The sequence below is a fragment of the Metopolophium dirhodum genome, chromosome 2, assembly GCF_019925205.1.
Source record: "Metopolophium dirhodum isolate CAU chromosome 2, ASM1992520v1, whole genome shotgun sequence".
Taxonomy (NCBI): Eukaryota; Metazoa; Arthropoda; class Insecta; order Hemiptera; family Aphididae; genus Metopolophium; species Metopolophium dirhodum.
In genome coordinates this window covers 29,109,828-29,132,874 of record NC_083561.1, presented here as the reverse complement: position 1 = coordinate 29,132,874, position 23,047 = coordinate 29,109,828, and the positions used below count along the sequence as shown (strand labels likewise).

At 28.8% G+C, this 23,047-nt stretch overlaps 3 protein-coding genes and 1 pseudogene across 7 annotated transcripts; 2 read left to right on the top strand and 2 right to left on the bottom strand.

Annotated features, from left to right (window-relative positions):
- Positions 1 to 1,685: 1,685 nt before the first annotated feature.
- Positions 1,686 to 7,874, top strand: LOC132937970 (WD repeat-containing protein 35). 3 transcript variants are annotated; one of them, XM_061004613.1, is made up of 22 exons: positions 1,686 to 2,056; positions 2,118 to 2,402; positions 2,506 to 2,608; positions 2,689 to 2,849; positions 2,902 to 3,055; positions 3,117 to 3,262; positions 3,324 to 3,542; positions 3,621 to 3,759; positions 3,834 to 3,962; positions 4,069 to 4,172; positions 4,232 to 4,395; positions 4,491 to 4,737; positions 5,054 to 5,232; positions 5,605 to 5,808; positions 5,902 to 6,054; positions 6,140 to 6,332; positions 6,399 to 6,578; positions 6,650 to 6,770; positions 6,842 to 6,970; positions 7,039 to 7,199; positions 7,266 to 7,375; positions 7,462 to 7,874. In XM_061004613.1, exons 1-22 carry the CDS (start codon positions 2,033 to 2,035, stop codon positions 7,640 to 7,642), a joined length of 3,486 nt encoding a protein of 1,161 aa, XP_060860596.1. In that variant the 5' UTR covers positions 1,686 to 2,032; the 3' UTR covers positions 7,643 to 7,874. The 3 variants fall into 3 exon arrangements, with proteins under 3 accessions (XP_060860596.1, XP_060860598.1, XP_060860597.1); XM_061004614.1 differs by lacking the exon at positions 1,686 to 2,056 and having other exon boundaries at positions 2,292 to 2,431; positions 7,462 to 7,872; XM_061004615.1 differs by lacking the exons at positions 7,039 to 7,199; positions 7,266 to 7,375; positions 7,462 to 7,874 and having other exon boundaries at positions 6,825 to 6,956.
- LOC132937973 (gamma-soluble NSF attachment protein) lies at positions 6,180 to 11,398 on the bottom strand. Of its 2 annotated transcripts, XR_009663860.1 has the most exons (10): positions 11,183 to 11,398; positions 11,028 to 11,095; positions 10,341 to 10,425; positions 9,898 to 9,915; positions 9,631 to 9,838; positions 9,459 to 9,529; positions 9,208 to 9,388; positions 8,998 to 9,147; positions 8,719 to 8,902; positions 6,180 to 6,318 (listed from the first exon to the last, which is right to left on the bottom strand). XR_009663860.1 is itself a non-coding variant. In XM_061004618.1 (9 exons), exons 1-9 carry the CDS (start codon positions 11,236 to 11,238, stop codon positions 8,828 to 8,830), a joined length of 912 nt encoding a protein of 303 aa, XP_060860601.1. In that variant the 5' UTR covers positions 11,239 to 11,398; the 3' UTR covers positions 7,963 to 8,827. The 2 variants fall into 2 exon arrangements, 1 of the variants encoding a protein (XP_060860601.1); XM_061004618.1 differs by lacking the exon at positions 6,180 to 6,318 and having other exon boundaries at positions 7,963 to 8,902.
- Positions 11,399 to 11,521: 123 nt separating this feature from the next.
- LOC132937974 (uncharacterized) lies at positions 11,522 to 16,952 on the top strand (annotated as a pseudogene).
- A 2,511-nt stretch (positions 16,953 to 19,463) lies between these two features.
- LOC132937972 (damage-control phosphatase ARMT1-like) lies at positions 19,464 to 22,701 on the bottom strand. 2 transcript variants are annotated; one of them, XM_061004616.1, is made up of 9 exons: positions 22,471 to 22,542; positions 22,203 to 22,320; positions 21,827 to 21,914; positions 21,320 to 21,552; positions 21,085 to 21,247; positions 20,752 to 20,926; positions 20,386 to 20,619; positions 20,184 to 20,303; positions 19,464 to 19,905 (listed from the first exon to the last, which is right to left on the bottom strand). In XM_061004616.1, the coding sequence occupies exons 1-9, from the start codon at positions 22,484 to 22,486 to the stop codon at positions 19,655 to 19,657; spliced, it is 1,398 nt and encodes a 465-aa protein (XP_060860599.1). In that variant the 5' UTR covers positions 22,487 to 22,542; the 3' UTR covers positions 19,464 to 19,654. The 2 variants fall into 2 exon arrangements, with proteins under 2 accessions (XP_060860599.1, XP_060860600.1); XM_061004617.1 differs by lacking the exon at positions 22,471 to 22,542 and adding an exon at positions 22,548 to 22,701 and having other exon boundaries at positions 19,465 to 19,905.
- Between the last annotated feature and the right edge of the window lie 346 nt (positions 22,702 to 23,047).

The following is a 23,047-nucleotide window of genomic DNA, read 5'->3' as shown; positions in this document are numbered from 1 at the left end:
TGTATATTCCTATACCAAGCTTGTGTTATGTGGAATCGGCATCCATATATTTTAATGTTTGCCCAAATAAAATTACAAGCGCGATGGATGGCTTTTTCAAAATCGCTGATATTGGCTATTGGTTTAAAATCACAATGTACAGTCCTACATTTTTCACGGACGTGTTTTAAACAAGAAATATATATATCTGTAATATTTCCGGCTAATAAACAAAAATCAAGTGGTATGTAATGATCATTTATATGACCATGTATTGTAAACATCTGTTTAAAAAACTTGGAACAGTATATGAGAAAGTTCCGTCGACATATATATATTTTGATGTGCAAAGCGTTTTTAAATTTGTATCACGGCTAAAAAATTTTTTCTCGTCTATCATTAATTAATAAAAAATTTATATTTCTATTTGTAAATATTTCCATACTTTCTAATACCTCACGTACTTCGTTGATCGATTTCGGTAGCGCAGGCATTCTATACTTTCTTCTGGCGTTGTACATATTCCTCTTAAAGCTCTGTCAAACAGAACGCGTTAAAGCGGTAAATGGCTCGTCGGCGTGGAACTTTCACGCGCGTGAATAACGCCGCGTTGTAACAAATTACAAAATCACGTGACGTGAAAATAACGCTTTCTGTTTGACAGAGCCTTTAACATATCGAGTATCACTTACTTTCAGATCTTGGGCGTCAGGTACCTTATTTACTGCTAAAATTTTAGGTATTTGGCTTAGTCCAGATATCCTCAGTTGCTTTGCGTTTGGCCACGGCGGTAACACATTGCCGTTGTAGTACTTGGTCCCTACTCCCTGAGTCCTGACAGGTTCGTGTTTATGATCATCATTTTTCTCCGTAATATTATTATTTATTCCAAACGTTTTTAAAAACGCTGTACATTTGCAGTTTATACATCGCCACTTTATTTCACCTGAAGCTAACGGATGAGATTCTTTAGAATATTTAAAATGATCTAGAACATAAAGTGGTTTTCCACGTTGGGGGACTCAACTCTGTTTGCCATCGTCACGGTTGTGTAAACACTAGCGAAACGTCGTTTTAAAAGTCCAATACGAAAATTAAATTATTGTTTGTCCCAATGTTTAAATATATTTTAGCATTCGTTAAGAACAAATTGTTGGTTCACGATAAGACATAGATAAGTACATTATTTATTATTTGCAGATTAAATTATGTCGTGATAATTATATTTTATTGGTCAAAATTATCGGGCTGAGTTTACAACTGACCTTTTTTATTATCTTAAATTTCTGGGCCGAGTTTACAATCTACCTATTTTATTATATCTAAAATTTCCGGACCGAGCTTACAACAAAAAAGGTAACCGCAGGTCCAGTTTACATTTTCTCGTAGGATCGAAGCCCCCTCGCTCACATTAATGTTAATAATTTTAGCCCTCCCTGATATTTAAATGGATTTCCGCCTATGCATATTCTGTTGAGTGTACAATTTAGTATGTTACGCACGTCTTGTAATATAAGAATATTATCAGCTATGCTTGTAAGGCGGACACAACATATGCGGGTATCACGTGACTCTTAACAGCCGAGTTCATATTATCACAATGTTGTTATCGTAAATTGTTACTGATAAAATGATAAAATAACAACAATAAATATCAAATTAAAAATATTAATAAATGAATTATTGATAACAAATTTTAACGAGTCTTTAAAATTTAACAATGATCCTATCGGGTCCGGCCATCCGGGTGATTACTGATTGATTAGTGGACTATTAAATTAAAATTTAAAGGACTCTTAAATATATTTTAAAGAACGTTTATGCAACGAAATTTGTTGTTTAGCTAGGCTTTAAAACAGCTAACGGTCCGTTAAACGTTTAAAGATCTTTTATGCAACCTAAATTATAGAAGATAAGGTCCGCCAACTGTCACCCGACCGACCGCCTATTAAGGGGATTGCAAACGTCTACGGGACTATAGTTATGGGAGACAAGTGATATGCAAGTTCGGACTTGGTAAACTAGACCTTTCGTTGTAAGAAAATTCTTCGCCATGTTCCTATACTTAAGCAAAAAGGTGGGTTATATTAATTGTAAAAAGGCCGTTATTATTATGATGATACGATTGTCATGTTTAGATCGCTATACCAAACAACACGAAAATCAACTGTCTCGAATGGAATTCGAGTCAGGATTGCATAGCAGTCGGTGGAGACGATGGTCTTTTGAAAGTGTTGAAAATCGATTCTGGCACGCCGGCGGATGGTAAGCCAAGAGGATTGGCGGGCCAGGCCAACCTATCAATAAACAAAACTCTAGAAGGTCATTCCGGTAATGTCTTGACTATTGTGTGGAACGAAAAACACAACAAGCTGACTTCAAGTGATGAAAATGGGCTGATTATAGTTTGGACTTTGTATAAGGTGTCTATAAACATTAGTAATACAATATGGTACAAGTATCTTTAGTTATATACTTATAGACTATAGTTATAACACTGACACATGTGTTTTGACCAACCCCCAGGGAACGTGGCAAGAAGAAATGATTAATAATCGTAACAAATCAGTCGTTAAAGGTATGGCATGGAATGGAGAGGGTGATAAAATTTGTATTGTCTATGAGGATGGTAAATATATATTTCTCAATTTAACCATTCATTTTGTATAGTTAATACATAATTATATATTATGTACAATTTCATTTTAGGAGCTGTTATTGTCGGTTCGGTTGAAGGTAGTCGCATTTGGGGCAAAGAATTGAAAAAACTCATGTTGACAGGTGTCCAGTGGTCCCCAAATTCAAAATTCCTTCTGTTTACCATAAAAACCGGCGAAGTTCATTTGTTTGACAGTGATGGCAACTTCATAGTATGTATATTTCTTTTATAATGGACTAATATAATTACTGGTTTTTTTTCAGTCCAAATTGGGCATGGTGTGTCTACCTGTATCTCTTAATAATGTGCCAATTACTGCCTGTCATTGGCTCAACAGAAATATAAACGACTGCCCACAATTGGCTATTGCATATAAAACGGGACACGTGCAACTGATGAGAGACCAATATGATATGAGTAATATTGTTAAAAACAATTATTTATTTTACACATGACTTATAACAGTTTTGTACTATAGATCCAGTAGTTTTTGAATGCGATATGTTGATTGTGGCTATTAAATGGAATCATAATGGCAGTGTTCTGGCGTTGGTCGGTACATTAATAGTTGACGGAGATATTAAAGAATCCAATGTCCTTCAACTTTATTCACCTTTTGGAGAAGTAAGTTTTATATTTTATAATAATGGTGACATAAAGTTTAATATTATTTTATTTTTTTCAGCATTTGAGAACCCTTAGAATTCCTGGTTACATGGTGTCATCCTGCTGTTGGGAAAGCACATCGTTGCGCATCACCTTAGCTATTGACAGTTTTGTTTACTTTGCAAATGTACGATATGATTACCCTTGGTGTTACTTTGCCGGCACAATTGTCTATGCATATAGAAATCATGAAGAAGCGGTCACAGAGATTACGTTTTGGAATATAAAAAAAAATGAAGTGTGTACTTATTCAAATATGTAATAGAAAATATTATTATTTAGTTCAAACACAAGTTATTTTCCCTGAATATTTTAGTTTTACCACACAAAATTTGATTCATTGCTATGTATGGATGCTTACAAAGATCATTGTGTTCTTGCTGTACGAAATAATAACGATGAATCCAAACCTTACACCCTCATTATTTGCAATAATATAAACACTACAGTTGATAGTAAGATTTTTATTTTTATGAAACTTGTTATTTGAAAAATAAACCTATTCAATTTTGTGTTATTTATTTTGTAGTCAAACACATTAATTTTGAACCAATATGGATTACAATGAATGGGACCCTTGTAATTGTTTCTTCACACACAAGCTTCATGACTTGGCAATACTCTGTTCCTAAATCACATTCTGCATCCATAACGAATAGTAATTTATCAATTAATTTTCTACCCATTGTATAATATAAATAACATATTTTATTGTATTGCTTAGTTTAATATGTAAATCTTGTTAATTTATTATATGGATACAGTTAAGCGCAAAAAAGTGAAAATGTTTCACATTGATGATACTCCTTCTGGAGTTGATGAACTCACTCAAGAATCTAGGGAATTCAAAAGCTCATCATTTCAGAAAGTAAATCACTTGTAAAGATGCTTAAATCAAATATTAAATGTTTATAATATGGTATTTAGGAGACCAAGGATCGTATAACTTGTATAACAGCAAGTGAACAATATTTGTTGATTGGTAGAGAGAGTTGTGCTTTGCAAAAATACTCATTACCACAGGTAGCTTTAGTGGAAAGGAGAATGTTGTCCTCTAAACCTTATAAATTGGCATTAAATTCAAATTCTAAGTAATGTTTATTTTTTTATAAATTTGTTATCTGAATATTGTTAAAATATATCAACTATATTTATTTATTAAAAACATATATTTTTTTTTATCTAGGAGATTGGCTGTCATCGATTCAACTGGAGTGCTAACACTTGTAGATATCTCAGAAGATAATGTTGTGAAGGGATCAACTGATTCCGAAGCTTCGAATTCATTCCAAAGACGAGATGTGTGGACTATGAAGTGGGCTTCAGACGATCCTGAGCTCTTAGCAATAATGGAGAAAACTAGAATGTATGTCATTAGAGGGTTTAACCCTGAAGAACCAATTAGTACTTCTGCTTATATCGCTTCTTTTGAAGTAAGTTAAATGAAAAATCACATTTTTATTTAAAAATAGTGATTGAATAGTCTAAACTCCAAGAATCTTATGGGAGATTTATACCTATTTGTATAGTTAATGGTTATTTATTTTGATTTATTTATAATTACAAGAATAAATACAATTTTAATCACGTCATACAGTTTAAAAATATTAAATCTAAGAATTAAATTGATATATCTAAACTGTAAAATCAGTTTTCTATTGGTTGGAAAACACCCCTGTGTAAAGTTTTGAAATTATTGAAAACTGTAAACTATATTATACTTTATTTTATGAATATATATTTTTTAAGAATTTAGAAATCCAAGCAGTTCTGTTAGACGAAATTATTCAGTCTCCAGAAAATCCTTCTCTCGATTATGTTATCACATTGGAAACAAAATCATTGCGAGACACAAGACAACTTTTGGAGAAAGTCAGCATAGGAGAAGCAATTAAATTTATTAATGATAATCCACATCCCAGACTATCGTAAGTACTTATAATTATTAATTAATTATTCCACTTTCATTCATCACAATCTACAAAATAACACCATCTTATTAGATTGCTGCATTGGTTTTAAGTTCAATATTGTATTAATTTTAAATTGTTATACTTGCAAGAAATATTTAATTTAATCTATACTAAGATGTAATAACTTATTTGTCAGTATGTGTTTTAATATAAATTAAAAGTTAAGATAACTTTGGGTCTGTTCTAAGTTCTAAAATAAAAAAAAATACAAAATATATTTTAAAATGTATACTTAGTTAAGTTATTTTTAAAAAATTGATACAAAAGTATAAATATAAAATAATTTTTATTTATAATTTTTCATAATTTACACGGTTTTTTTTTTAGGAGATTATTAGCTGAAGCGTCATTGCAAACTTTAGACCTTTCAACAAGTGAAACTGCATTTGTTCAATGTAAAGACTATCATGGCATCAAATTAGTAAAACAATTAGCTAACATAAATGATATCCTTTTAAAAAAAGCTGAAGTAGCTGTATATTTTGGAGATTATGTGAAAGCTGAACAACTATATATTGAAGCTGATCGAAAGTATGCATTTTATAATTTTTGTTATCAGCCTTAGACCATTATTTCTATGTTAGTTTTTAATAACTAGTCATCAATTTTGTTCCTCCTGTGTAGAGATTTGGCTGTGATTCTATACCAGAAACTAGGCAATTGGTTTAAAGTTGTTGAGCTGTTGAAATCAAGTTCTTCGCTTCTGGGTATTTCCGGTCTCACAATGAATTTAGCATGGCAAGGGATTGGTGATCATTACCTAGACAATCAGCAATGGTCAGTACTATGGAAAAAAAATATCTGTACAATAAATAGTATTATAATTGCTTACTAACGTGTTCAATATTTTTTTAACTCTTAGGGACTTGGCTGTTGAATACTATAAAAAAGCCGATAACCCAGAAAAGCTGGTCGAATGTTACATAATACTCAAGGATTATGAGTCATTAGCATCCCTTGCTAAAAGTCTGCCAGGAAACCATCCATTATTGGAAACAATTTCTGTGTTTTTTATCAACAGTGGGATGGCTGAAGATGAATCTATAGATCAAAATGTAACGTTGATTATTCAATATTAATATTATGTGGCTTTGATAAGAGTATAAATTTGATTGTTTTAGTTTTCAAAACGGGCATTGACGAGTGTTGAATTTGATACGAGCAAATTAAGTGAACTTATGAAATGTATGAATGATACGGATCGTGATCAATGGTTAGACAATGTCAAAGATGTATTGACAATGGTTTCAAAGTGCATAAACGGAGAACGATATACTGAAGCTGCCCAATTAGTATTTGCTGTAATGATATAATTAAGAATAGTCCGTTACCTCAATGCTCAATATTATTACACATATTTTTTTCATTTCAGACTGTTTGTCAAGAAATAAAATCTGATATACAGCCAAACATTATAAGACAATTGGCTACTGCCGGCGCGCTATTAATCGAAGAGTACAAAGAGAAGAACATTCGATCCGCCGAGTTAGATAGTAATTAGTTCATTTCCATTTAATTATAATATTACCATATTTTTAATGTACAAGTTTTAATCAATATTTAGTTGAAGAAATTGCAATGGACAATTTTGGTATTAAGTCGTTTAAATCTCGTGTTGAAATTATAGAAAACAGTTGGCGTATAGTCGAATCTATACATTTTTTAATACTTGCCCAACAACAATTGTATAACGGTAATAAATACTTCAATTCATTTATTTGTTATATTCTGAAAAATACTTAAACTACTTTATGATTTTAGGGGACTTCCATTTAGCCCTTCAGACATCGTTAACACTTCGCAACTATGAAGACATGTTAAACATAGAACAAGTATATTCGATCATAGCATTGGCAGCGATAGCAAACGGCTCGTTTAATATTGCATCTAGAGCTTTTATGAGACTTGAGACTATAGATACAGTAAGTAGTAATTTGTGTGTTTACAAGTCCCATAAAAAGTTGAGTTTGTTCAATTCTGTTTTTCAGAAAAAAAATTACTATCAATTGTCATTGGTCATATTTAGCAAGTATGCTCCCAAAGACTCTACTCCGTTATTCATTCAATGTTACAATTGCTTAGACAACTTTCCTGCTTGGTAATTTCTTTTCAGATTTTAATATACCCAATATATGCACACTTTAGTGGTTTTAAATCTACTAGGATCTTTTGTGCATGTTACAGGTCGTTGAAATGCCCAAAATGTAAAACCAAACCAGAAGCCAGTATTGTTACGGGTCAGCCACTGACAGACATAAAATCTCTTTGGTGTTGCAGACAATGCAAACGCAACGCAACGATTATAGATATGGGACCATTGAATTATTGTCCGTTGTGTAGGAAAGAGGTTATTCTTTCTTTTTAAATTATTTCACCTCTCATGTTAAGAATGCACATTACACTTTCAAGTCAAGATTTTTACACAAATTGTTGTGCTGTTGAAACTCATTCCGTCCATTTTACACTTTTACACGCACTATGATAAGACTGAACAAAATAAACTTGAGAGTTAGACATTATATATTAGTTAAATAAACAATAATATATTCAAACAAGTTTATAAGTGTATAGTATATTTTGCATTAAAACTAAAAGATTGAATACAATTAAATTATTCTTGTAAACAATTGTTGTTTATCTGTGTATATGTGTATATTTTTCTAGTCAAAAAATATTATTTTGAGTATTTACTATAATTGCTTAATTAAATACATAAAAAACAAACAAAAATTACATTATTGGATCTATATTAAACAAAGTTATGTAGAATGTAATTAAAAATACATTATATTATCTAATTAATTTGGAATGTTACAAAATTGTGGTAAATACTAAATATATAATAGTGGCATGTGTTTAAAACATTAATTTAAAAAGTTAAATAGGTTATAGTCTATAGATATTGTAATTAACAACATTACAAAAATGTACTGTTAAACAGTAAGAAAATAACAATTATTACATAACAAATCAACCTCAAAAGCATATACCTAAAAAAAATGAATCGAAAAAATTTAAATTTAAATGTTTTATTATTATTGAACCGATTTAACAATCTAAAATTCTAAATCATAGGTACATAAACAATAATCAATAATAGTATCTTATCAGTTTTATTTTATGGTTTTTCATTCCAAAACCAATTGTCACTAATTATTATTTTCACTATTACAATATTATAAATTATCATTTCATTTTTGATAAAATAATCAACGCCAAAATAATTTTTTAATATTTTTTTGTATAAAAGAACACGGATATTAAATACACTAACTATCAACCATACCATGTATTTTTAATGAGTAATTTTGAATGAATTAAATATTTTGTTATTTTATGTTTGAATTGTATTTGATATTGATATTGGTTCTAACTTCTTAGCGTAATTGCATATTATTAAAATTATCATATGTACATTTAATATTTAAAACATATACTAACCTGAGATTTATAAGACGAATAATAATTCTTTTAAGCCTCAATTGTTTCAATCTAAGAAACAAGTATAATTTGAATAAATAAGGTAGAATATTAAAAGGTAATTTCTGCTTCAACAAAGCGTTCCTCCAAAGTCTGTTGGTGATGCGTCTGTGTCTTCATTCTCAGTATTGGTAACTTGCTCTTTCTATAAGTTTAAAAATTATGAATTTATTTATATAAAATAAGTAAATAAAATTTTGTAACAATTATAAGACATATAACAATAATAATATAGCATACAGGTTCCACTATCCATTTTTCGGCCAAACTCTTCGCGAGTATTGCAAACTCTACATCCATGTGCTTAATAAAAGGACTGTTTAACATTTTCAGTATTTGAGCACTATCATGATCGGAGTATGCGTTTACAATACTGTCAAGCATATAAATCTAATGACATACAAAAGTTAGTGTTGAACCTTGTCACAACAAAAGTATTGCAATTTGTACCTCTGCTTGTTCACAATATTGCATTCCATATTCGTGCAACACTTTTTTAGCGGCCACATAATCATCTTTAGCCAATTGTAGTAAAAATAGTTCAACAGTTACTCTGCCCATATTGGACGTTGGACCTCCTTCTGCGACAAGATCAAATTGACGTTTTATTTCATTTTCAGCTTCTTCATACCTAAAGAAAAACACAATTTTGATTACTATAAATTAATAAAAAATAATGTAGTAACTAGTAAGAATATAACCTTTTCAATTTTACCAACAGTCGTGCTACTTTGTGTGTGTATTCCATTGCTTGTCCAGTTGAATCTTCAATCTAAAAATATTATTATCTCCAAATAAAAGTTTTTGCTACATTCTAAACAGTTTAATCAAGTGTTGTGATGTGGATAACAATGAACTCATTTTTCAACATACCCCAGAAATGTTTGAAGCTTCTTTTAAGAGCTTGACGGCTGATTCTGGATCTGATTGTTGTAACATGTCTGCAACTTTGTTCAACAATAATGATGCGCTTCCAGAAGATCCATGTTGCTGGTAATAGTGACTGGCTTTCATGGCCAATTTAAACACGTCACTTGTGTCACCTATCTCCTTGGACATAATAATCGCCTGATCCATACACCTTAACAAAAATATTATCAATCTTGAATAAAAAAAATAAAAACAGAATAGGTAACTTACTTAGCAGCATGGAAAAGTCTAGTATGTATAATATTAAGATAAATTTAAAAAAAAATGTCCCTATGTAATTGTAGTATGTGCTCTACCTCAAGTCCTCAAAACACACTCTAATTTATGTAATACTTATATTTTAGAATTATTCTATTAAGTACCTAAATCAGAAATACCTACATTAGGATACGATTAAAATGAAATGTAAATTACATTAACAATTATAGTGTTCAGATAATCTGAGCTATTTGTCGTTTTTGTTTCGCACCGTGTCTGGTATAGCATTAGGCACAAAATAAAATATGGGGGTATTAGTACCACTCACTGTGGTAGAGCACATATCCTACAGCAGCCACATAATCTAAATTGCAAGCTGCAGTAGAGAACAAACAACAATATTTTTTATAAGTTTCTATTTCACAGTTTTGATATTCATTGTAAACAAAGGATACGATCCATTTTGTAAATAATTTTCTGATGCTTTCATAAGACATTCCTTGCTTTCCTTATATGATTTTCCAACTCGGAAGCAAGTAGCTGAAAAAAAATAAACCATACAATTTTTCTTTGGTCTTTTTCGGGAACAAGGTTTAAGTAAGCAACTGCAGGCAGACACTTAACTATATTAATCTTGCTTACAGGTCTTAAGACAGTAGGAAATTCAAAAAATTATTTTTATTGTAAGAAAAAACTTGGGAAAGCTTAATAATTTAAAATCAATTAACATTTAATTTAGGTTTGACGGTTTGAAAACGTTAAAAATGATTGTTAAAATGAATTGACAATTTATAGAAATCTGGAAATGGAAAAATTAAATGACAAGAATATTGTAAGCTAAAATAATCTTTAGCACTAACACCAAAAATTGGGATTTGTTTTTCAAATAGTACTCAAGAGTTGGAGAAATTGATCATTCCTTACATATGTTAATTACCAATTTAAAGACACATAATAACTAAAATTATTACGGTACCTACCTATTATAAGTTATAACTGCCTCTCAGAAGATCATTAACATAGGAAATAGTTGACACTAATTTTGAAACACAACAGGTTTTTCAAAATCTTATCGAACACTTGAACAATGTAAATTCCTACCGACTGCACAATCACGTAAAAGTTACTTTTAATGTACCTACCTGCTTTCGAGTATTCGTCGGCTGCACTGTCGTAATCCGGAACCCATTTCAACAAAGATGTCTTCAGACTAGAAACGAAATGACAAATTGGGTATCAATCGATAAAGAAATCAAGAATAGTTTTTAGTAAAATAATAAAAAAACATTTCGTTTACTATTTCGCAGCTTTGTCCATACACTCCCTTCCCTCTTGGATCTTGTCTTTGGACATGATCCACTATACCTCAAATCACAAACAAACGAATAAAATCCTTACAAGACCGTGACTTGTGCGAGTAGAAAACAGTTATAATAAAATATAATATGTTTATTAAAATTTATTAAGAATTTAATATTTATAAACGTCGATCGAAAATCATAGATAATATAAGATATATTCTTATATTATCAATGTCGACAATGAGTTCGAATGATTACGAATCAATGATAACGTACTATCAGCCATTATCACGGACTAAGATAATATCATTATCAATAATAAGTTTTTAACATTATTTTTTTTTTCATCAAGAATCGAGATGAGAAATTGAGAAACGACAACGGTTAACGACTAACGAGTTTAAAGTTACAAACATGGACCTTATAGGTTATACACACGATTTACTTTAAAGTTTAAATATATTATCTGATTTAATTTTGTTCGCGCAAGTACTAGGTACTTTAGTTGTTTTCAAATGTAAGCGATTCCTATGACCGCCGCAGCCGGCGACGACCGCTTCGAGGGAAGTCAACACGCTCAAGCTATTCATGTTTTTATTTTATTTTTCAAAGTTAAAAATTTTAAATATACGTGAACAATTGCAAAATGTCTTCAAAAGTGTCATTTACGTTAGAAGAAGACATACTGTTGGCTGAATACGTAAGCAAATATCCATGTTTGTATGACTTAAAAAATGCAGAATACAAGGATCAACAAATAAGGGACAATGTCTGGAAGGAAATATCAAATATCCTTAAAAAAAGTGGTTAGTATACCCAAACACTATATGTATAGTACTATATGAGTATTTGATATAACTATTCATTATATTAATTTTCAGTCTTAATCAAACACACACGCAACGCCGCGACATAGGATTTTAGACCAATTAATAAAGCGATAAGAATTCTAAAAACATTTGAATTTGTCGTCAAGTCCACTTGAAATCACGGTTTAGGATAGTTTCTATCTTAAACCGTGCTTGAAACCTACTTCCCACATTTTGATTTTTTGATTTTAACTTCTCCAAAATTGAAATACGACAATTTTTTAATTACTCTTTTAATATAACGTTTTTCGGAATTTGGAGGATAGGTAATATAAAAAATGTGGGAAAGTTGTTTTTGAGTAGACTTGACGACAAGTTCAAATCTGCTTTCAGAATTGTTATCGCTTCATCAGATCAATTGGTACGTTTGACAAAAAACATGTATAAAATACTTATAGTTAATAATTTAGCGACTTTTTGTTCGACGATAAAACTGGTACAGTGTACACCCTCGGAGCAACCGCCGGGGGGTCTGGGAGGCTCCCCCAGCGACTAATGAATATAAAATGAATAACATAATATCAATAAAATTTCATTCATAAAATAAAATGAATTCAATAGCAAAAAAAATGTTTTATTTGTGCCTGTCAATCAGTGTAGACTGTAGTGATAAGTAGATGGTATCTATAAAATATAAATTATTGACATCTACATAAATATCTAGATCAAAATGTAATATTCTATCTTCATATTAACCTAAATGTATATATTTTACTATTCAGTAAGTCATCTGTAATACCTACATATTGTTTTTTGTGTCTGAACCACAGATATATATACTACTAATTACTATACTAGATGCCCGACTCTATATTCTATTGTGTATGGGTTTTTGAAGCCAAGTAGGTTGGCTAATGTTTACAATCTGCTATCAATATTATAGTATATAATAGATAGAAGATTGATAACATCGATTTGTAAACATTGCCCAACCATATAGGTTAGGGTCGTAGAGTAATATTACTCTATGGTTAGGGTATAGGACGATTGGCTTCAAGTCGGGCATCTTGTATTATAGTATATATCTGTGGTCTGAACTCTACACTGGTATCTATACTATATTCAATTACATTTTTAATACAGTTTAATAAAACTACTAACAAATAACAACCTAAAGTAAAATAAAGTACAGCACAATTATTATTTAATTTAGATTCTGAGCGAAGCGATCATTGTATTGATTTTACAATGATGTGTTTTTTGTGTCTGTATACAATACACTATAAGTAGTCGAAATAATGCTTCAATTTTTAACTTCAGTATCTTGTTTGATGGGAAAATGAATCTGTTGATGTATTGGGGTAGGTCAAAATCACACAGTGTTCAAAAGCGCCTTAAAAAAATTAAGAAAACCCGGGAATTTTTACGCTAAATTGGTTTTTGACAAAATTGATTTTGGCTATCGGTGTGCTCTCGGTAAAAACAAATTACCGTAAATACATGAAAATTTCACTGGTTGTTTATATTAACATTTTCTATAGACATTTCTAACCACTGTGTGACGGGGAATTATAAGACCATTCCCTCGGGAAATAGTCAGTATAAATATTTTGAACTGTTTTCGGGCATTTTTAGTTTCCAATTTTTTTAGTTTTTTTTGCGATGTATGTCTATATAATATTATTTGTTGGGTAAAAGAGCTTGAACATTTTATACAAGGGTCCTATTAAATTGTTACAATGATATTTGAAATGTATTAAAAATCCAATCACAATTTTTTTATAATCATTTCAAGTTCAAATGTTGACAAAACACGTAAAAAAACACGAAATTGTGCAAACTATTTTGAGTTAGAAATTCATAAAAAATTTTCTTTTGAAATCTAATATTCAAATGTAATAAGAAATTTCTCATAAGTTTGTCTTCCCTTATCAAAAAAAAAATATCTACAAGAAAATCAAATTAAATTGTTATGACTTTATGAGTGTTTGAAGTTCATATTTTTACCAGATTGGATATTCCACTCGATTTCTTATGTTGCGATTTTCTTATTTTGTTGTAATTCAAAAACGAAAAACCGTAGACTCTTGAAATTTATATCATATGTTTATTTTATCAATTCCTATACTTGATAAAATTTGAAAATATTTTTGACTCGTTTGGAGCAGTTGTTGACGGACATCTTAAATTTTTTTAGTTTTTTTTCTATAAATGTCAATAAAATTTTATTCGTTGGGTCAAAAAGCTTGGAAATTTAATACAAGGCTCCTAATATATCGTTACTTAAGCAATTGAAAAATATTAAAATTACATTAGCACAATTTTTTTTATAAGCATTTAAAGTTCGATTTTTCAAAAAAAATATAAAGTTAAAGTAGATAAAAATTTATAAAATGCTATTAAAAATTTAAAACAAGGTTCCACGTAAATATGTTATATATAAATTACTTTATTCACAATAATATCATCAAATATACTTAGTAATATCAGGCTGACTGACCGTCTTCGCCCAGAATCGTTTTCCTTATACAATAATATTATATCATTGAATTAAAATTTAACACTATACATTACTACATTACAGTGACCCACATGTAGCCTTCTATACAGCATACTGACACCCACTTGTCCATCTTTTTTTATTTACAGTTATTATTACTTATACAATAACTTAAACTAATAATAGTTAATTATTTTAACTTTATGTTACGAATAAAAAAAAAAACATTTGTTTTAAATCGTATTATTTATATGCTTATTACGTGACTAAGTATAACTAAAATAAGTATCATAAGTATTATAATACTAATAATAACTAATATGTTTCTTAAAAAAGAGATCCCTGCAGCTCCTGTTATGGACTGTTGAACAAAATTTTAATTCGCCTTTCGCGGAAAAAACTCTCAAAGTTAGCATATCCCCCTGTCCTTGCGAGTGACATAATATTGCCAGATGGTTGAGGTTTTTTATCATTGAAGTTGTAATAATAGTAATTTGTATTCTCCAAGTAACGATTACGAAGCAAATTATGAAGGTAAAATGCAGTCAATACTAAGTTATAAACTGTTTCCGTTTTTAGAGCGATAGAATACTATAGAATTCTCAGAAAATTTGGCTTAGAAACCCAATTCTCCGTAGTTATTTTTGCCCGGAAAAGCCTGTGGTTGAATATGGTCTTTTCATAATCTTTTCTAGCCACAATCCTTGAATAAAGACGCATCATAATATGTCTGTCTAGGCAAAATGCCTCATCGCCAATATGTACTAGGTAACGGTAAAGATACATTTGAATCCGGCAGTTTTTCCAAAGAAGGAAAATAGTTTGAGAGACACCAGATTTATTAATAATTCCACTGTCCTTTTCTTTGTCATAGGACCCGGACGTTTTGGCGTGGCCGTATTGGCGTAAACTATTTTGGCGTTAAGTTTTGGCTTATATATTTAACAATATTTAATTTTAAAATTGTTGAAGATTACAACAACCGCAACACACTTAGTTTTTTAAGGGGCATATCTCGAAATATAAATCGTTACTAAATTCTAGCAGCTCTCCACGCCTACTTTATTATATGTACATGATTATTATTTTATTATACTCGCACAAACAACTATACTGTTCTATAATAGTCTTCTTTTGTAGTCTACAAACATTTTATATCATCATGCATGTTCAAATAAAATGATTTAAAATGATTTAATATTTATTTTATTTTATAAAAATTAAATATTGTTGTCAAATATACGCCAAATTGAACTACGCCAAAGTGGCCACGCCAAGATATCGTAGATCGGACCCAATGTTCACAAATATAAGCTATTACAATTAGCGTCCACAATTCCTTGAGGTTATATAATAAGCTCCCGCTTTTCTTTGTAGAAAATATGTGAAAGTGTTTGCCTTGTCGTTTATGGCACTAATACATTTTAGAAAATTCCATTTTTCCAAAGTCGCGAGTAATAAGTACAAAATCTTCTTTTAAAGGAGGCTATAATAAGATAGGCGTTAGACATTCTTTAACTCTTTAATACTAATTTTATTATACGTGTAATATACCTTGAGAAATAGGAGTTAATAGGGTGTATTATATTGAAAAAATTACATCACAATCAATCATTATATTATGCATCAGTATGTATAATATAATAATATACTTTTATTTTCTGTGTAATTTTAGTAATTTTAATATTTAAATTAATATTAATTATTATAATTTCAGTTGATGATTGCAAAAAGAGATGGAAGAACATGAAGGATACGTATAACAAAAATAAAAGGAATAGGAAACTAGGGACAGGATCATTTTCGAAAAATAAACAAACAAAATGGGCATTGGCAGGTACTTTATCATTTATGGACGTATGTTCTTACGAACAAGTGTGAGTAATTATATAATAATTATTTAAAAAAAATTCAGCTATAGAAATTTGCCATTAATAATAATTAACACATAACTAACTATTTGTATTGTTTTATTTTATTTTTTAAGAGGACTGACTAATTTTAAGAATGAAATGAATAATAGTGAAGAAGAAGATAGCTTAATACAAACTGTTAAAGATGGAAATAATTTTTCAAGTATATCTACAATAGAACCCACTACAAAGCAACCTGAACTAGAAAATATTTTGGAAACAGAAAAAACAAAGCTGTTCAAAGAAAAAAGGCCTTCTAAAAAAATTAAACAAAATGAAGAGTTAGTGTCGGTGTTCAACAGAAGTTGTGATGAAAGACAATACATTCTAAACACCATAAATAAAGATGAGAATGATGAGGATCCAACTGATGCATTTTTTAAAACAATGGCATTAACAGTAAAATCCTTCCCGCAACATTTAAAAATAAAAGCTAAAAAAGAAGTGTTCAACGTAATTACAGATTTGGAAATAGAAAACTACAATACTACATCAACATCAAAATAAAAGTATTCAATCTACAAATAGCATATTTTCATCTCCAAATCCTAGTATATTAGTCATCATCATATAATCATCGAAAAGAATATGTTTTGCCAGGGACCATCCTAATGACCGTTAATCTGGAAATTGGATACTTTTTGTAGGACAAAATGATGACCCACTGAACCACTTCAATATGAAGAAAGTATCACAAGTGAACAAATAATAAGGTCTGTTTATTTATTATTATTAGGTATCTATTTTTATTGTATGGTGTATTATATTATTATTTTTAATAAATTATTAAAAGTTTCTATTAAAAGTATGAATTTTTGTTTATTTTTAATATATTTTCACATTGATATTCGGCAAGTGCAACTTTTATTATAAATTGTTTATTTTATTTTATTTTATCTTAAAAATTTAAAAACTATATTAATTGATTGTATGTATGTTTATTATAATTTTTCAATATGACAGAAGTGCAGTGCACATTATTTTTGGAATTTGTAAAAGTTCTTTTTTTATACTACATTGTTAATTTTTACCAACCATTTTTGTTGACAATTTTTAAGATTAAAAAAAAGCAAGGAACATAAAGGCATAGAATGTGGTTTTCCAGGAGTCAGGGGAAAATGTTTGCAAATCTACTTCTATTTTTACTAATTTGGAAATTTTCATCAGGAGCGATGAATGTATTAATTTTACAATGATGTATGTTTTATTTTTGTGTCTGTCACCAACGTTTGGGTCAGTAAAACTGCTTTGATTTTCCTCAACAGTATCTTGTTTGATGAAAAAGTGAATTTAGTTGATGCATTTGGAAGGTCAAAATCACATAGTCCCATTAGTGATCAAAAGTACCTTAAAAAAATAAGGAAACCCGGGAATATTTTTACACTAAATCGGTTTTCGACAAAATCCGATTTTGGTTTTTGATGTAACTCTAAAACAAATAAACGTATACACATACAATTTTCACTGGTTGTTTATATTCACATTTTCTATACACGATAAAATTTTCAAAATATATTTATTGGTTTTTATCTGTTTGGAGACATTTTCAGTTTCCAATTTTTTTAGTTTTTTTTATATGAATATCAATACAATTTTATTTGTAGGTTAAAAAAGCTTGAAAATTTAATACGAGGCTCCTAATACATTGTTACAATAGTAGTTGAAAAATATTAAAAATACAGTCACAATTTTTTTTTATAAGCATTTAAAATAAAGTTTGATTTTTGACAAAATTTATCAAATTTAAAATTTAATAATTATTTTGTAGTTTAAAATTTATAAAATGTTCAACTTTTATAGCTAAGGATTGAAAATTTAAAATAAAATTCCACGTAAATAGGTTATATATAAACTACTTTATTCACAATAATATCATTAAATATACTTAGTAATATCATACGCTGTCTGGCCGTCTTCGCTCAGAATCATTTTTCTTATACAATGATATCTTATCATTGAATTCAAATTTAACACCATCCATACAGTTATCCACTTCTAACCAATTGTACAGCAGAGTGACACCCACTCTCCCATCTCTTTTTTAATTGAAACATTTAATTTAAAATTTACAAAAAAAAGTTTTTAATTAATAATTTTGTTCTCTTCATTTATAAAAATCTCAATAATTGTGTCTACTGTCTACCTCTACAGTGGCGTGGTGAACGGTAATTTCAGAGGCAATTGCCTCTGAGATTTTTCTTAAATAAAGAGGTGGGTGGTAGCTGGTGGGTCCCCTAGTAAATGTAATATGATATACTCAATAGGTAATCAATAACAATCTGAAATATAATTAATTATATTATATTAATACAATATTATTTATTTTGCATTAGGATTTGGGATATTTGTAACTTGCCTTTGGAAAATTCTTAGTTTGGCACGCCACCACTGTACTCTACTGTGTCATTTAAATAATGTTCTAAGTATGGTATAATTAACTCTAGAATACTAGATACATGCTATTCAGGAATGTTACTTTTCATAGATTTTACTTCAAATAGTGACACAAAAGTTTCAATTAAAAATTGTTTATAAACATTAAGTTGAACAATGTGAATTACTCTAAAATTTTACTTGAATAAACTTAATTTTGATGTTGCGAATTATGGATTGTCAAAAAATAGTATTTCAACAATTTTCCTTGGGAATAGTCGTAAATTGTATATTCTTCCATTACCATAGGTAAATTATATTTTAAATACTTAAAAATTTAGTTGAAAAGTTTTTAAAAGATGTAGGTATGATTATTAATCAAACATCATGAATCATGATTATATTATAAGAAATAACTCTTTTACTGATTCGTTATGTTTGTAAATTGTAAAATTTAATTGGAATGCTAGTCAAATAAACCAATAATTTCAAACTGACAACACCTTAAGCATGTAATTGTGACCCCACTTCTATATTCTATTCTTTCATTCTGCCCAATATTCAACTTTTTATAAATTAACCTTAGAGTTTGATAGTTTTTTTTCTTAACACGTTGATGGACATGACTGCTATAGCATTCGCCAACTTGGCAAATAAATGAAAATAAAAGAAAACAAATAACGTAAACTGTTTAACTGTAAATAGATAAGATACTTTATTAAAAATATATTATTATAAGTATTAACAAAATAGTATTTAAGTTACAACTTGCAAAAGTTTAAGCTCAAATAATAAAGATTCATGCAATAATAAAATATACAAAATTGAAAATATTATAATATATATTATTTACTTGTGGGGGAAATAAAATGCTTATTTACTTAAATGTACAACAGCGTATTTACCATTAACTTGCCAATAATTAGTAGTACTAAGATAATTATTGTCTTTATCATTTACATCAATTTTGGTTTCATAGTCAGAGTTCAGGCCGCATACACAGTCACATTTTAATGTACGTAAAGCCACCACAGCTGTAGGTTGAAATCTACACAAGGCATCTTTGAATGTAGTTGATGGTTCCCAATTGATATCTCCAATTAGTTTTCGGTAATTTAAATCGCCTACAAAAAATCAAAATAAACAATATACAGTGACATTAAAAGATGTTCTCCTACACTTACTACAAAAAAATATCATAATATATTTATTAAATTGCTTTTAATCAAAAGCTATGTTGATTAAGTCTAGTTTTTATAAAATATAAAACTAATTATCTGATTTTAACCAAAATAAAACTGAATTATAGTCAACTCTTTAAAATCTACCAACTTTTTATAAATTCATTAAACAAAAAAATTATAAAAGCATTTTAAGTATAATACTCTTACTTCTATAATACCTTTAAATATTAATAATTGAGAAGTTGCTAATTTTTTGTATAACTCTGAATCTTCATTGGCCATTGCTGAATAACAGTGAGGTAAAGTCCAAAACTCCTCACACTCAATCACAAATTTACCTATAGTGTACATTTAAAATTAAACAATAATATTTAAGTAGGAGTTTTTTTTAAAAGATCAAAAATTAAATGTAGTATTTACCAGCTGTGTAATAATTGTTCCATCTATTTCCAATTTTTTGAAGGGCACTGGATGTGCATTGTTTTTCTAGACGATTTAAAAAATGTTCAAAATCTGGTTTTGTAACATCTGAGACATACCAAGGGATAGATTTTCCATGAAAGATAACAACTTCGGCAAATCCATAAGTAACAAAAAAGTCTGCCAAACACATATCCGTAAAAAGTTCATAAGCTGAATTGTCCAAAATAATATCTGAAATAATTTAATTAGTTTTAATTTATGTAAATCATACAATATAACAGTACAAATATATCAGTATAATTAAGTATAATAATAAAACAAAAACATAGTTTCAATAATATATTATCAAACATCATTATTTACCTATTATCTTGGGATTTTTATCAATTGAAACATTCAAAGTGTTCCAAATTTCATCTGAATGATCAGCCAAAATATATTTATCCAAGGACACAATAGCTTCTAACGGATCTTCAGTAATGTTTTTTGATTTTCCAATGTTAAGAGACAAATCAAATCTATTTCCCCACAAACAAATCTGTCAAAGAAAAATAATTGGTTAATGAATATATTGAATTAGGTATTTATCAAATACAAGGAATCATTAAAATTTATTTTATTAAAATATTTTTCATAATTATCATTTGTTATTAGTCATTGCATTAAATATAATAATTCCAAGCATATAAAACGCACCTTTAACATTTGTATAAAAAGAGCTTTCAAACTTGTATCATCTAATTCTTTCTTGGAAAATTGGAAATTTAAAAATTCCGCTATAGCTATCATAGTTGTTTCAGATTCATCAAAAGCATTGTATTTAAGTTGTTTAAAAGGGTCATAATTTTGTAACGTTTTCCTGTTTAGGCAAGTAAATTAAACATACTTCATTATATATGTATTTATGTGTGTTCGTTAATTTTTAACTAACGTTTTTTCAAAGATCTCTTTTAATCTTATGTACAAATAATTCTCAGTAAAAAGCCATTCTGTATCAAACCATGTTACAACAGAATCTGAATTAAACTTTTTTTCTAGTATTTGATTCCATATCAATGACAATGTAGAAGTACTATCAATTTTTCGTAGAGGATTATTGTTCAGTATTTCAGAAAGTAATAGTTCCAATTGGTCAATAACATTGTTTATTTCTTCTTTGTTCGCCTATAAAAAAAATAATAATATAAGTACGTCTATATAATGAATACCTTTAATAGTTTTGTAATTACATCATACAGTTTTAACTTAACAATATCTAACTAATTTTTACAATCAATGCTTTACAAAATAACTTATATTACATTAAAACGTTAAGCCTAAACAATATCTTTATTTAGAAATAATAAATGTTATTAATTTTAGATGGATATAACAAAATATATAGACAATATATATATATATTATACCTATTACAACAATAAATAAATAAAGTTCTTACCAAATTGAATTGTTTGGCTTTTAATAAACCAGTTATTTCAGTAAACACGGCCGGCATTCTACGCATCAAGGAATGATACCCAAAACTTCTGTAAAATCAATACCAATTTAAATTTAAATCATAGATCTGCATTTAGCGAGATCAATCATCATTCATGATAATATAATATATATTTTAATACATATCATCCAAAACTGTAGACGGTCACCTACTGGTTGATTTCAATTGAAATTTAGAATAATACACTTAAAAATAAACAATACCTACAGAAAATGTATTTTTAACTAAATTAATTGTATGTTAATAGGTTATACATTTAAATATTTAATACATATTAATTTTAGGTTTATTATATATAAATGTAAAAAAATCTTACTTCATGTACTTTCCTCTTAATGGTTCATTATTCGGTGTATTCTGTTCCAAAAACTGATCAATATTACAAGCCATTGTGTATTTGTGTTGGTACAGTTTTTGTTTTATTGGACGTCTATCTGTATAACATATACAGAGAATAAGTGTACAGAATATAATAAGGACCTACCGCAATAATTTAAAATGTTAATAATTGGGAATATTGAAATGTCATTATAGTCTTTCATTACATTATATCCTAATCATTAATGTTTGAAATTTCCATTTACCGTAACAAAATACCATATAGGTAGGGCATGGGTATAAATTATAACAATTAACAAGGTGTATAATAATATTAACTTACTATATTGATAGTTATTGGTCGATACACCAGCTCGTCACCTTGATCTTTAAATTACTATCACTATCACTGGTTTTTTACAATAATTATCTAAAGGTATATCACAATAAATTCTAATTTTAATTTTTAACATAGACCTTACACATAGATGGAGCATTAGGGCCGGCGGGGTTGAGTCGCGCGGTAACGGCCAATTTCGTTACAGTGATGTACTGATTTATTATAATGAATGATTTATTATAAATGATGATTTATTATAATGATTTATTAATAATGAGAGGACGCTGCACGGACACAATATTTTGTTGTCTCCGTCTTACAAGTGCGTAACATGGCTAATTTTACGCTCGGCAGATCAAGTTTCGTTAGTTATAAAAATACTAAATAGAGTGTATTAACCTCTTATACAATTTAAAGGTAAGATTATTATTACCCAGGACCCCGCTCAAAAGCTTTTTCTCAGGGCTTGAAACCGATATTGGATACCGATTTTGAATACTGGT